Source organism: Lytechinus variegatus, chromosome 5, assembly GCF_018143015.1.
Source record: "Lytechinus variegatus isolate NC3 chromosome 5, Lvar_3.0, whole genome shotgun sequence".
In the NCBI taxonomy this organism is placed as follows: domain Eukaryota; kingdom Metazoa; phylum Echinodermata; class Echinoidea; order Temnopleuroida; family Toxopneustidae; genus Lytechinus; species Lytechinus variegatus.
The window spans coordinates 6747247-6762143 of NC_054744.1; the positions used below are offsets into that span (position 1 = coordinate 6747247).

Sequence of the window (14897 nt, forward strand, 5' to 3'; positions counted from 1 at the left end):
AATAATGATTTATTTGTATACAACCCAGGTTACTTTTTATCTTTGCTGTATATATTGTTCTTTACGTAAACAGGACCATACTGAAAACCGTCAATCTGAGCTTGTTATCCTGTATAAAGATATTTAAATAAATGAATGAAATAATAAATAATATTTTTAAAGATCATTCTAGGGAGGACCCTATTCAAATAGTTAGATGAGGGCCCCCGTCTTACAAAGAGTTACGATTGATCTGATCATCTTAAGCTATATGGAAATCCAACAATGTCATGGTTTTTTTTCTCCAGGAAGTTTGCATGATGTCCTTTGTAAACACAGAGAAGCACACTGAATTCTCAAGAAAACAGTGAATGTATGATTATACCTCACATCTATAGAGTATACTTGGAACAAACATGCATTATAGATGTTGACGTTGCAGGCTTTCCATAGTTTGATTTCATTTGATTTATTTTTTTCACTCTTGTTTTCACTTAAAATTCTTAATAAAACGTACCTCATAAAAACGAATTCTGATTTATAATAATACATACATACATACATGATAACATGAAAAGGCGAACATGTATAGAAAATTAACAAAGTATCCACTACTATATAATTACTATAAGTTTGAAAACGTTTCTACAAAAGGAACAATAGTGGCGGAACCTTAATAAAAAATAATGCTTGTATTTCTTAGGTCTAAATGTTTTTCATAAGGTAAAACACAATAGCCCAACATTATTTGGACTGATTACATAAGTTCAACAACTACACAGTGGACAGAAATAGAGTAAAAAGTTGATGTAAAAGAGTAAAAGAAAGAAAGGGATCGAGAGAGTTGTGGTTGATCGATCCTAACTCTTTGTAAGACGGGGCCCATGCAGAAGCCCATTCGTTGGCTCAGTCTTAGGTCGTATAGGCGGTCGTAGAGGTCGGAAAGGTGGAGTTTCTGATGCCATCGGATTCATCTGGACACAGGCCCTTAAACTGCAGGAGGATGGTGAAGTAGGTTATGAGTGTGCTCAGTCTTAGGTCGTATAGGCGGTCGTAGAGGTCGGAAAGGTGGAGTTTCTGATGCCATCGGATTCATCTGGACACAGGCCCTTAAACTGCAGGAGGATGGTGAAGTAGGTTATGAGTGTGCTTATGACCTGTGAGAAATACGGAAAGAAGAACCAAAAGGTGACGCTTAGAATAACTATTCGAAAATAAGTATATCACGTCAAAATCCATTTTACCTTGGTCGAAGTTTCGGAGGTTATTTGGTTCATACAACTAGTTGAACCAGTTGAAAATTCCACTATAGTTCAAAACGATGCTTTGCATTTGGCGATCATACATGTGGCAAGTTCTTTAAGTATTTCTGGGGAAATGTGAGGTTAGTGGGTTTAATTAAAACACAATATGAATGGTTTCTCAAAATGAAGTATCAATGTTAAGCTGCCGGAACAAAATGATGACTATTTCAGCAGGTCACTTACCGCTAAAACTCGTTCCTTTGTAATGACGAAGCAACCGAGAGCAGTCATTCCTATCTCTGGTCCGTCGAGTCGAGCCAAAAACAGCATCTGAATCTGGAAGGAGGAAGAATATATAATTGTCAAATAAAGTTGTAGGCAAAGTGACGCAAGGTCTTACCAATAACTTTAGTATGAAGTGCCAAAATTATAATTTATTCCACGTTGCACGGCTTACATTTATGCATGAGGTGGTAAGGTATGAACGCATTTCCAGTGATTCGAAATTCGAAATTAAAAAAAAAGCTTTCGAAGATAGGGTTATCATAGTCATGGTCATGACAGTTCGTTTCTTTACAAAAAATACGATTGCATATCTGAGTCTGTAAATTCCAAATTTAGTTTAGATGCAGTATTAGTATATAACAGGTACGAAATGGTTAAAAATGTGGCTCCTGATACTGAAGTCAATCCTTTGCTGATAGTCTGCATCTGTGTTAGTCTATGGTTGTACTGTTCAAGAAAACCAGAATTAGGAAAAATAGTTATAGTAATGATAATAATAAACATAATACCAATAATGCATAAAATTTGTAAAGCGCACTTCCCATCTTAATTAGATGCTCAAGGCGCTACAGATCAAATTACAGAAAAGGGGAAAATAGTTTACATAGGGACAATTATACAAAATGATCAACATTTTTGTACGTCCGACCCCCATCTTTTCCAAGTCTTACTTCACTTCATAAATTACTAACCCAGCCATGGTCCATTGAGAACATTACAGACTTTGAAAAGAACCAGAAATCAGAGACAGAAAATGCCATGAAGGTCGGCGTACACACGACTTGCTATGGAATTGCCCATAGTAAGTTTGAACTATACAAGGACAGCGATCAATACATAGAAGATTGTCTGTCCAAAACCACATAGAGGTACGTCTTCGGACAGCCCCTGAAAGTGGTTGCACATGTCTGGGTTTGTAATAGTACGATATTAAGAAGAAATACGGTCTACTAACCTGTGCAATTTCTGGATCAAATGTTGCAGTCTGGAGATCGTGTACATGGCGTCGAAGAGAATGTGCCTGTGCATTAAATGAAAAAAAAACACACAAAAAAGTCCGCCATTAATATCTACAATATTTGTGTGAACTGTGTATAACTGTACGATACTTATTTTAGGTTCAATGGTAGTTTATCATTTGATGCGACTATTCTAAATCACAAATTCAAGTTATGATATGTCGGTAAAATATCTATTTTCGAAACCTTTGATTAATTGATGCAAGGATTTATTGTCTTATTGTCTATGTAGCATGCATGCGGAATTGTCTTGCTTTTCTTTCACGGGATCTTTACTCACGTACCCACAATGCATTTTGAATAATGCCTTAAATGGAAATAAAGGGGGAAGGAAGGAGGTTTGGTTTTGTCACGTACAGGACGGCAGTGTTTCGTTCCACACAGAGGAACGTCTTGATCAGAAGTGGGATCCTATAGTCCTACATAATCTCTCATCACGTCCTAGAATAAGTCTCTTTTGGTCGGAGGAAGTGTCAGCGGAAGCCTAGTCGGAGTAGTGCCCTTCTAGACATAGTTACTTACTCCTCCTTCTTCCTATAACGAAGATACTCCTAATGGTTTCCAGGGCCCGTATTCTGGAGACATGTTTAACTTAGACCATGGTCTAACTCTGTGCTAAAATTAAGCCAAAAGTGTCATTTTTTTATTAAGTTGTATGTTTCATATGTTTACTGCTCTCTTTTCTGATTCATCGATGGTGAAGACAATCATACTTCCTACACATTTAATGAATGGTTTGAGAGCCAAATGAGCTAAAATATTAGATCTCTACCTTTAATGATTTATGTAACAATTGGCTGTCCATACTTAAACCACAACATTAAACGGGGTTTAAGTTAAACCTGACTTCAGAATATGGGCCCAGGAGTTCATAATATTTTAGTCGGAGGAAGGTCGTATTACCTGTGCATCCCGTCTGGACAAAGTTACTCCTCCTTCTTCCTCCAAACAAGATACTCCTATACGGATTTTTAGGAAACAGTATAAAAACGCTGCTGTTTAAAAGTTTAAGCACTTTGTTTAAGCCCGTCTCTCTAACAACTTGTTATTAGAGTGACAGGCTTAAACAATGTGCTTGTTCTTTTTTTTTACAGAGTATTTTGGTCGGGAGAAGGTCGGAGTATATATCTGTGCATCGAACGGGAACATTTTTTGCTGGGCGGGTGTTTTGCGCTGTTGGTTACAGCAGCAAGAACCGACTGTTGTTTCAGAATGTGTTCATATCTACTCTGGATATATACATAATATTCTAAGAAAGATGTCGGATTTTGCGCAACTAATGCGCTGCTCTGCACCGGTTGAGCTTCGTGCGCGCGTGTCGCGAGAATTCCCCCATGTTCTCTCCACCATTTATTCCAATATTTCATTGCGGCCTAGGTTAGTCGGGCACGTCGCTATGTCCGTCACTTTTACGTGAGGTTACGCGTTATATAAAAAAAATCAAATTACGAAAAATTATGAAAAAGTGTACAAAGTAACTTCGGCCATGGAAGCAGTATATTATATTTGTTTCCTGATGTTCATTTTGTTTAATTGGTGTGAACCAAGATACTAGTATGACGGACTTAATACCGTGGGTTAGATGCTCACCGGCAGAGGACGTAATACCGTGGTTTAGATGCTCACCGGCAGACAAACCTTATCATATTGCACAGACTCTGAGGAACCAAGACTCTGTATTTCTAATCCGTTGTGATTGTGATGTCTGCACGGGTGGGTCAATTTTATACTGCTACACCGGTGGAGGGGTTGTGGGCTGTGTGTGCAGCTCCCTTATGACTTCCTAGCTCATTCAAATGGTCGAGAAATGGATACTTATAGTGTATATTCTGACCTCAGAGAGTTTGTTGTTGATTCTTAAGATGTGAATCATCGTGGTAAGGAATGCTGTCATTACATTTGAAAATAAATCATAGTTTGGAAACATAATCTGCTAACTTCCATAAACAGAGCAGGGGATGCGGAAACGGGTGGGGTTGGGAGAAGAAACCTTTAGGTCATCCCGACCCCCCCCCCGTCCTATTCCATCTAAATACCATGATGCCGTCTGGTATCACTGTTTAACACGCGTCGTCATTGGAATTATAATTTCCTGTATTGCTGTCATCATTACGAGCAAGGTGGATAGTGCTGTTCTGCATTTCATTTTATAGTCTACTTATGACTTTCTTTCATTTGATTTCAAACTCTTAGTAACACGCCAGTTGACAGTAGTAAGCCGACTGGGTGTACAGGAAAGAACCATTCAAAATACCAATTTTACATGTTTAATAAGAGATCCATCATTTTGGGGTTAGCTCTAGAGAAGTTCCTGTCAACTAGGATATTGCATGGAGCTCTTTTGAGTGACAATCACACTCAACCCTAATGGGGATAATCCAAACGGCGCCAATAAGAACTGATTATACAAACATGAAACTAATATCAATATCCACCTTGCATCATTGGGGAAGCTGAAATAAGCAAACATCTTCCCCGGGTTTGCTTTTATTGCTCAAGTACTCAGTAGTAATTATAACATGCTTTGAACAATTTAGAAAGACATATAAAAAAACTGTGTTATTCTGTACAGAAGGCATATGCCATAGATCATGTAGTTATCAATCTAATAAAACAGAATTATGAGACCATAGAAGCTATTCTACTTTGATGTGGCACTGTGATTCAAATGCAGTTTGCTCGGCCTAATCAAAATTAGAATCCAATCCTTTTTTATGAATATTGTAAACAGGAAGTGGTATTTTTTTGTTTAAAACGGGATGAATATTGTATAGATTGTAATAGACCAATAGAAATAGTCATTAGCATGACTCATAAGCAAATTGGTCTGTTTGCTACAATAAATATAACTGGTCACGTATCAGATTTCAGCTGATATTGATTAGGATCCATGTTAACACTTGATAACATGAAAATAAATAATACTAATGTGTCATTATTTATCAGGGTTAATGATAATGCTAAAAAAAATTCAATTCATTTCATTTTATTGTCATGTTAAAAAAACACACAAAAATCGTCCTCGGACACTTTTTAACAAAAAGTGCATTAAAATAAAAAATAATATTTCGCAAACTATAAATACATCAAAATAACACATAAATGTAGTATAAATATATAAATAAAATAAATATTCATAAATATATATTCCCTGTCTGCATGCTTGAGCACCCACAACACAACACCAACCCTGTGTGAGACAAAGTGTCAACACAGTGGAACAATGCAATCTATATAGGGTGGGTACTCGAGCATGCGGACAGGTACCAGGAGCCATTAACTGGATACATGAATACATAAAGTGAGTAGAGCAGTCATTAATGAGACAATTGATGTCCACTGTATGCACTATATGCACTATATAAGATAGAACATTGAAAGTTATTAATTAACATTGAAAGTATTGTGTCAATCTATTCGGCTACATGCTGTACAGGCGAAGGGGTAGAAAGCCCAAGTATCTCTTCAATCCGAGTGTATCAGGTATTATGCAATACATGACATGAAGTTAGGTTTCAAGTATTATATGGCAAAGCCACGCGAAGTATATTATCTCACAACTTTTGCATTATAACATGTTATAACACTTTGATGCCCAGGGTAGAAAGGACGTTCTGAATCTTTCTGTTCTCACCCTTGTGAGTCTAATGCGACCAGATCTGTTAAAGACTAGCTCCCCATGGAGCGGGTGGGTTTCATCTTTAACAATGGCATTGAATTTGGAACATATCGCCGATTGTACAATTTCTTCCAGCTTTGTTAAAGAAATTCCAGTGATCTTGCTTGATTGTGAAACTATTCTTGCCAATTCGGTCTTGTTTTTCTCTGTTAGGCCACTGAACCAGACAATCGAGCAAAAACATAGCACAGATTGGATCACATAATAATGATTAGTATACAAATAATGCACGTGAGTGATTGCCTGCAGGGCGAAATATACTTGAAATAATGAACGATGTGCGAGAAGAGTCAATGGATATACGGCACCGAGGTCCACAGGACCGAGTGCGGTATATCCATTTGGCAAGTCAAGCATGGAGTTCATTATTTAGGTCCTCTATGCACAAGAATGCCCGTATTGTTTGTTTTAAACAGCCCCCCCCCCCCTCATGTTTACCCTAATGATATATGTTGATCTAAATTCTAGATAATTCCAGAAGTCGCACTAACAAGAGGATAGTACATTTGGTATGACGTCAGAGTACAGGATACTGGATTTTGGATGCAATAGTGCAATTCGCTAAATATCTTGTGATCCGATTTGGACCAATCAGATTACAGAACATTTTTGGGAGTTGTATAACACCTATGCTCGCACGTTGTAAAACTTTTGACATAATGACACTTATAACGACAGTTTTCAGTTTTATACCTGTTCTTTCGTGCGGTATATGGTATGAATTCAATTTCCGCCATTCAGGGGGCCATAAAAAATAGTGCTGGGAATGAAATGAAAAAATGTCCACGTCATTATAATCATCAGTATATTGCACGGAATACCTTTCATCTAGCAATTAATAATAGCTATTTTTTATATAGCGCTTTTCCAACAATTGCCCAAAGCGCTTTACAACATATTCGGATCATCGGATCCTTGCATGCCCGCATACAATGTATGCACCTTCTCCACTTCATGGGAAGCATTCCAACAAAAGTTCCCAAACTCAAATGCTAGGAATATTACATAGGCTTTCGCATCCTATTCCGGTATATCCATTTAGCACCTGGGTCGAGAGTGGCAAAGTGTGGATTAACGCCTTGCCAAAGGATTCTAGACCCTCTGTTTTCAAGGCGAGACTCAGAACCACTAATATTCCAGTCAATATAGGGTTTGAACCACCACTAATTGCAACACTTGATATTCCACTGCAATGCTTTCCAGGAAGGTCCCCTGAACAACATACTAAAAGTCCCCAAAAATCCAAGGTGTGGAAATTCATGAAATTTGCATATTATGCAAATTAGCCATAAAAAGTTAGAAAAATAAGGAAAATAGTCCAAAAATTACAAATTAAGTGTCCAAAACAATTTTATTTGAGAGGAAATTTATGATAAATAATTCTAATCAATGTTTTTAATCAAAAATGCAAACAAATCTACCTCATTTGCATAATATGCAAATAAGCATCCATATATGGAAAAAATGTCAAGATATTGTGATTTTTCTCTCATTGACTGCTTGAAAATTTCAATAATGTTGAAATTACTATGCTTCTATCACTAAGGACGTTGAATACATTAATATTAAGCTTAGTGTCTGTAGTGTCATTTGCATATTATGCAAATAAGTATCTAACATGTGATAAATATTCAAGAAAACACACTGGTGATACATTCCTCAAAAATTGCAAGTAGATTATCTATTGAAATTGGAATATGGAAATGCCTTACAGGAAAGTAATACCATATTAAAAGTCATTAAATAGACAATCATAGGAAAATCACAAAATTTGCATTTTATGCAAATTAGCCATAATAATTTGCAAATGAGGAAAATAATCAAAAAATTGGAAATCAAGTGCGGAAAACATTATGAATTGAACGGAAGCTCATGGTAATCTTTACAAATTTAATAATTCTTCAAATAAAAAATGTAAATAAATCTACATCATTTGCATATATAATTATGAGCATCCTTGTATGAAAAACCCCCCAGAAATTTTGATTTTTCTCACACAAACAGTTAAACCCCCATTCAACAGAGAACAAGACCTCTGAAAGAGTGCTGTAAGACGATAAAACTTGCTTGATCTTTCAAGGGTCTTTCAACGAACTTTCAAAGATCTCTGATGTCTTTCATGATTCATGATAGATCATTCAATTGTCTTTATGTTCCTCGTGAGTCCCAAAACTTTTTGAAACGGTTCAAAACAGTCTTTCAGTGGTCTTACAGTAAAATTATTTTTTGATGATTTTTCAGTGGTCTTTCAATGAACTTTCAAAGTTCTTATTAGTCTTTCTATGATCTTTCGGCAGTCTCTCAAGATTTTTACGGAGATTACTGTAAGACTCATGAGAGATCACTGAAATTTTTACATTACATTTTAACATTTTTCCATATAAGGATGCTTATTTGCATAATATGCAAATTAGGTAGATTCGCTTGCGCTTTTGAATAAAAACATTGAATACAGTTATTTATCATTACTTTTCGCTCAAATTAAATTGTTTTGGACACTTAATTTGTAATTTTTGGACTATTTTCCTTAATTTTTCTATTTTTTATTGCTTATTTGCATAATATGCAATCTTAATAAATTTCCACTGCTTGGATTTTTTGGGACTTTCAGTATGTTGTTAAGGGGACCTTCCTGGAAAGCATTGCAGTGGACAATCAAGTGTTGCAATTAGTGGCGGGTCACCCCCCCCCCCCTATTCTGGCTAGATTGACTGGACTATAAACCACGGCTCTTCTGACTGAATTCTTGATTCGCTAATGGTTGTTTCCCTCGACTCCCTCATTCACTTGGTTTTGCGGGATGTCCTTCCGAAATCGGTTATCATTGTGCCTAAACTTTCACATTTACACATCAGTCATAGATGCTCTACGAATCGAAAACAGCCAAGATATTCATTTCTATTCAAACCACCTATATGTAGTTGATACCCCCCAAAATGGCAAAACGGCTGTTTCGACTCCGCCTTAGATCAAATATGACTGAGGAATTACTACTCATTCGCACTTTACAAGCGCATGCATTTTTGCATCACAATTGAAATCTAAACTATAATAGAATCACTATTCAAATCATAATGCTAGATGTAATGTAAATTTCAATATGATTCTTGTCAGAATATGATCATACTACTTTTCTCACAAACAAGCTGTCAAGCAGACTATTACTCCTCTTGAACTGATACATGAATGAATCTACCTATGTATGTACCTTCTGATGAACAGTAACAGCGCTGTAGGATAGGACACTTATATACATGATGCTCCCACCAATGAAGAAATAGAAAATAAACAAATCAAGAAGCTGGGCTTTACGAAACCAGACTTGGTAGAAGAGGACTATGATGGTGGTGATATTTGTACAGTACGCGACAGCGAATAACGGTGACAGCATTTTGTCTCCCAGTTCTACAGATCGGCAAAGGATGTTGAGGGTTCGCCGGTATTTTTCCAGGTGCCTTGCCTCGATGTTTTCCACTCCTTCGAAGGATTCTGTAAAATCACGGGTCAGTTTGGAAAACTGATCTGAAAGGATGTGGCAAGTCAAATATACAAACACCACGGGAAGCACCCATGCTGCTGAGGCATGTGCTGTTATGAAGGAAGAAAGACCACAGATCAGATCGGGAGGCCAGAGCAAGCATCCTTTCTTGCGCTCTAACGAAGACTCTAGAGTACCAAAGCTCAAGACCATGGTACATATCAAGTTCATACATATGACACAAATGCCAGCGATGGTTCCGGCTAATGCAACAGAACGGTATTTCATCCACGTCTGCCCGATGTGCCTCTGACCTGACTCTTCAAGACAAACTCTTGATTGTGAAGAATCGAAGCAAAGCTGGGATTGGTTATCGGTGAGTTTGAAAATATCCCCTCTGTAGCAAATCTTCAAGAGAATAGTCCCGTTTATTGTCGTAAGTAAATCCCACGCACAGCCCGTGACGTTGTTATAAATTGAGTCTGGGTAAATCAAAGTAGACGCTACAGCTCGAAAGAAGTTTAACCAGAGAACGATAACCACTAGAATCTGGTAAATCTCGGAAGCCAATGACAATAGGTCATGCTTCTTTACTTCTGACCCTTGACTTACTTTCTTTGTCCGTTTCTCGTGATAAAGGCCAAAGATGATCATCAAGATTTTCAATGGACGAGCTATCTCGTCCCAGAGCAATTTGGATCTTCCGAAAGAATTGTCAGAGTTGTTAGAATTCTGAATTGCCTGTTCTCCGGACTCTTCAGTACCTTCCATAATGTAAGTTTTCTATTTCTCTTAATACCTTAGTCGGTTTGATTCAACTGGAGATTCTGCTGCTTATACTATCCTTCTCTACAAAAGGATGGATCTATGAGGCAGCTTTTTAAAATAAGTTGATCGAACACGATAAAAGTCTAACCTTCTCTCTTTATCTATATCTGATTCACATTTTCACTTGAGTTTTCTGTGTTTCTGCGTGATAGACATGGAGGTAATTACATGACGTCATACTATTCAAGTGGGGTAGGGGTGGGATGGTACAATAGTTCACCCCCCCCCCGAACAATAGTCTTGATGCTTGCATTTATACGCCAGTGGTGATAGACCGCATAATAAGCACAAAAATGACTCGACTCGTCATTTCGAGTACGCATGTCCCCTGTAATTGGACGAGCGCTCATCGGTTCAATCTCAGTATTACCATGATCAGAGTAAACAGAAACAGTTTCATCGTGATTTGGCGAAACGGATCAATCAAATACGAAAGTAATGAAGTTTTGATTGAACGTATGAAACCTTGATGAATAAAAAGCAGGAGAGTAATGACTCTATCGACTTAATGAGTGCCGACAATTTTTTCCCCCAAACTAGGACAAAAGCAATCCCACGGATTTGATAAAAGCACTCGGTTCCAATCAATTCGATGTATCAAATTTCTTTCAGTTTCCGAGCAAACATTCTAAATATCAGCATAATAGCATTTGCGCAAATCACAGGCGTAGATACATAATGTTAATGGATGATTGATTGATTGAATACATTGACAAACAACATCAAACAGGCCTTGACCATTAAATTAGCAAAATATATCGTAAAACTTATACAGTATATACAAGACAAATTAAAGTTTGTAATCAGAAGTTTCATATAATTGACAAGGATGATAAAAGAGTAAAACATGTTGGTTCGATAGATCATAACTTCATAGTTTCCTTATGTATAATGATACACGCTTCAAAATGTAGTTAGAAAAAAATAATTTACATTGTAGTGGTAGGATCAGGCCGTCACCCCCGATAAGTTGACTTTTTCAGAGATGGAACAAACTTACAGTTATATTCAACTTGTGGTAGAAGCGAAGAAGAGATGTGCATTTTGACAAGTGTGTGCCACAATGATTCACTTTTAGAAATTCGAATATCATCGATATCAGGTTTATTAATGATAAATAGGACCGGCTTAAGTATCGCACATTGTAGTAATATACAGTGCGTATGAAAAAGAAGTTTACACTTTGGAATAAATCTGTAAAATCATATATTTGCAATATGCTGAGGCTTTTTTCACATTTAAACTGCGGTACAGATCCCTTTGAGCAAATGACCATAGAACTGTCAAAAATATTTCCGTTTGAGTGACCACCACTTACTTTGGAAAAGTTTGTGAAAAATGATTTTCGCAGAACTTGGAGATCGTTCTATCAATAAAAGTAGGCACTTTCAGGTTCAGATTCATATTTTATTTTCATCAGAACGTAAAGAATAATAATAAATACATTTATAACAAACATTCACAATATGAATCATTGCCATTTAAATTATGTTCAATAACATAAATGATAATTAACACAAGTATTTACATAACATGGTAAATTTTGTAGATAAATTATAATACATAATTTTGATAGAAAAGAGAATCTGTGAAAAACGTTAATCATTAAGAACACATGGACCTTAAAGCTAGGAAGATTTATTTGAAGATATATTCTACATTGTAAATTGTTTCCTTGCCCAATACACTTCATAGAGTAAAAAGTATTAAATGAAATATAAAATGTAAATCCAATTTCAATGATACAAACCCAGTGAAAGGATGCGGGAGGTGTCTAAAAGAAACATATATTCAGCTATGTCCTCAGATCCAGCTGACACACAAAAAAGTAAAGCTTGTGCTTACCTCGGGTTAAAATGTTAAGTTGGGTGGCAAAGTTGTTTGTTTAGATGTATCTGTTTTATTTCAATTCGCTAAAAATACAAGAAAAATGTATGAGGGAAATTCCATAAAATATATTCGTCCGACCCCCTATATGTGGGACGTTAATGATATTTTCTGTCTCTGATTTCTTGCTCTTTTGACAGTCTATATATAATGTTCTAAAAGGACCATGGCTTGGTCATTTTATGAGGTGAAGTAAGACTTGAGAAAATGGGGTCAGACGTACAAAAAGGTTGATCATTTTATGGAATTGCCCATGAGTAATGTTGCGCACGGTCAGTTTGTTTTCGCCTTTTTTTTCCTTGACACAGTGTGAAAACGAGCATTTCTGCGAAAACCAATATCTGCGAGCTTTACAATAATGGACAGTGCTCACTCAAGTGTAAAAGTCTGTCAAAATTGTTGTTGTTATTTGATAGATGAGACCGAAACCCAACAATACATGTGTAAAAATATTCCCATTTTGTATATTTGTCAATTCCCAGGACTTTTCAAAGTGTAAACTTTTAATTGATACGCACTGTATAGTTACACATCTCTAACCAATGAAATAAATCTCATATTATGATATCTATATGTGCCCACCTTTTCGTGAACTGTGACAGCAAAGTAAGAAACGATGGCTAGATTCAAAACAGTTCCAACAATCCAGAATGATGCAATCAGATGATAGGATGTGCCAGTACCAATATCCGGAAACCAAACTTGATACAAGAGAAATATGATACCAGGGATATTTGTGCAATATGCAATAGCGACAAAAGGTGATAGCATTTCATCCGCGAGCTCGACGGACCTGCAGAGTGTGTTGAAATTTCGTCGAAAGGAGTCCAGAAGCTTTGCGTCGAAGTTCCTCCTCTCGCCAAATGTCTTGGCAAAGTCTCGGGTCAACTGGGCAAACTGACCCGACATGATGTAGCAGATGAAAGCTATGAAAACGACTGTCAAGGTCCATGTTGCTGAGCCATAAACCGCAAAGACTGCGGAAAGGCCACATGCAAGATCTGAAGACCACGGGAAACACATTACCCTATGGTAGATGGACGATTCCTCTAAACCATAGTTCATAAAGAGAATGGCTGCTATGTTAGCGCATGATGCACATAGGCCTATAATAGTTCCACCTATTGCAAACGAGCGGTACTTCGTCCAAGATGACTGAATCTGCCTTCTGTTAGAAGCCCCGTCTTCTGATTGTACGGCGCGGAAACAAAGCTTTGAATGGTTAGCAATGAGTTGAAAGATATCTCCTTTGTAGCAAATTTTCAAGAAAACAGTGTTGTTTGCAGCAACAAGAAAAGCCCAAGAGGAGACGGATATATTATTGTAGGTTAAATCTTGAGAATGATGAGAACCTGTCATCTGAAACGAAACCAAAAACCGCGCGAAATTAAACCATAGATATAACATAATTAGAATGTGGTAGATCCTCATAGCCAAAAATGGTAGAGAGCCGCCTTTGAACGCAGACTCCGGATAAATTATCTTTGTTCCTTTCTCATGATATAGACCGAAAATAATCATTGGTATTTTCAATGGGCGAGCCACTTTTTCCCAAAGTATTTGTGCATCCGAAATCGAATCTTCTTTAGGTTCCAACGGAGGAATCTGGTTTCCTTGTTCTCCAGATGTACGACTATCCATCACTTCGTCCCTTCCGCCAATTTTTTTTCAAAAGAAGTGGTTTATATTCCAGAAGCAGTATTTAGCTTATCGGCCGAAATTAAATAACTCTCGTAAATCAAAACGGTATTTGAGAAGCGAATGTCGGTGTTTACAGAACATAACTCCCATTAAGAAGAAGCGTCGAAAGTGAACAAAAATGGTGCATGGATCGACGATTTATATCCCATTAGTCAGAGTCATGTCTATCAATGAGGTAACAGTGCTTGGTTATTGAGCAATGCCTTTGGATTCTCAGATAAAAATCCGTGCCATCTCATCCCAGTGTCACCTCTCGAATCAATGGACATGATGGAGTTGGATGGTTTTAAACTTAAACATTTATTCTAATTTACCCTGGGAGCACTTCGGCGCCTTTTCGCGAAATTAAATGTACAGGCAACCATCCAGCGAAATGTATGCATCATCCGTAATTCATGCACGAGGTTAGAGCACTATTACCACTTCACCTTATAATTTTAACAGAATGTGTGAGGGTGGGTGTGTGTGTGTGTGTGTGAAACAGGGAGAGAGAGCGAATGAGAGAGGAGGCAGTCCCTGTGGCGGAGTGAAATCAGTGCATACATGTATCACTAATTTCAATAAATTTGTTATAGTTAGATCATTATATACCGTAACATCGTTGCCATTTGTATCAATGTTTTGGTATCGCCGTTGATGTTGTAGTAATTTAGATCACCACAATTCGATAATTTGTAATCATTGTTAGATTATTCTATGCCGAAACATCAAATTTATATAAATATTTTTTTCGTCGTATTCTCAGTGATGTTTCTGTTGCTTCTTCTGTCCTAGGGGTCGTTTCATTAAGGACTTGC

General features: G+C 37.1%; 2 protein-coding genes across 2 annotated transcripts; both read right to left on the bottom strand.

Moving 5' to 3' along the window:
• Positions 1 to 511: 511 nt before the first annotated feature.
• On the bottom strand, positions 512 to 10163 carry LOC121415160. The gene is made up of 4 exons (XM_041608297.1): positions 9415 to 10163; positions 2464 to 2529; positions 1467 to 1559; positions 512 to 1136 (listed from the first exon to the last, which is right to left on the bottom strand). The coding sequence occupies exons 1-4, from the start codon at positions 9970 to 9972 to the stop codon at positions 1014 to 1016; spliced, it is 840 nt and encodes a 279-aa protein (XP_041464231.1). The 5' UTR covers positions 9973 to 10163; the 3' UTR covers positions 512 to 1013.
• A 2761-nt stretch (positions 10164 to 12924) lies between these two features.
• On the bottom strand, positions 12925 to 14366 carry LOC121414845. The gene has a single exon (XM_041607900.1). The coding sequence runs from the start codon at positions 14038 to 14040 to the stop codon at positions 12925 to 12927; it is 1116 nt and encodes a 371-aa protein (XP_041463834.1). The 5' UTR covers positions 14041 to 14366.
• Between the last annotated feature and the right edge of the window lie 531 nt (positions 14367 to 14897).

Bases quoted from the DNA above. Each gene is read 5' to 3' on its own strand.
- LOC121415160 (XM_041608297.1), bottom strand. From the start codon at position 9,972: ATGAAATACCGTTCTGTTGCATTAGCCGGAACCATCGCTGGCATTTGT. The intron at 1,560-2,463 runs GTTAGTAGACCG...TCCTCCTTCCAG, and splicing joins TTGATCCAGAAATTGCACAG to ATTCAGATGCTGTTTTTGGC. The intron at 1,137-1,466 runs GTAAGTGACCTG...TATTTCTCACAG, and splicing joins CAAAGGAACGAGTTTTAGCG to GTCATAAGCACACTCATAAC.
- LOC121414845 (XM_041607900.1), bottom strand. From the start codon at position 14,040: ATGGATAGTCGTACATCTGGAGAACAAGGAAACCAGATTCCTCCGTTG.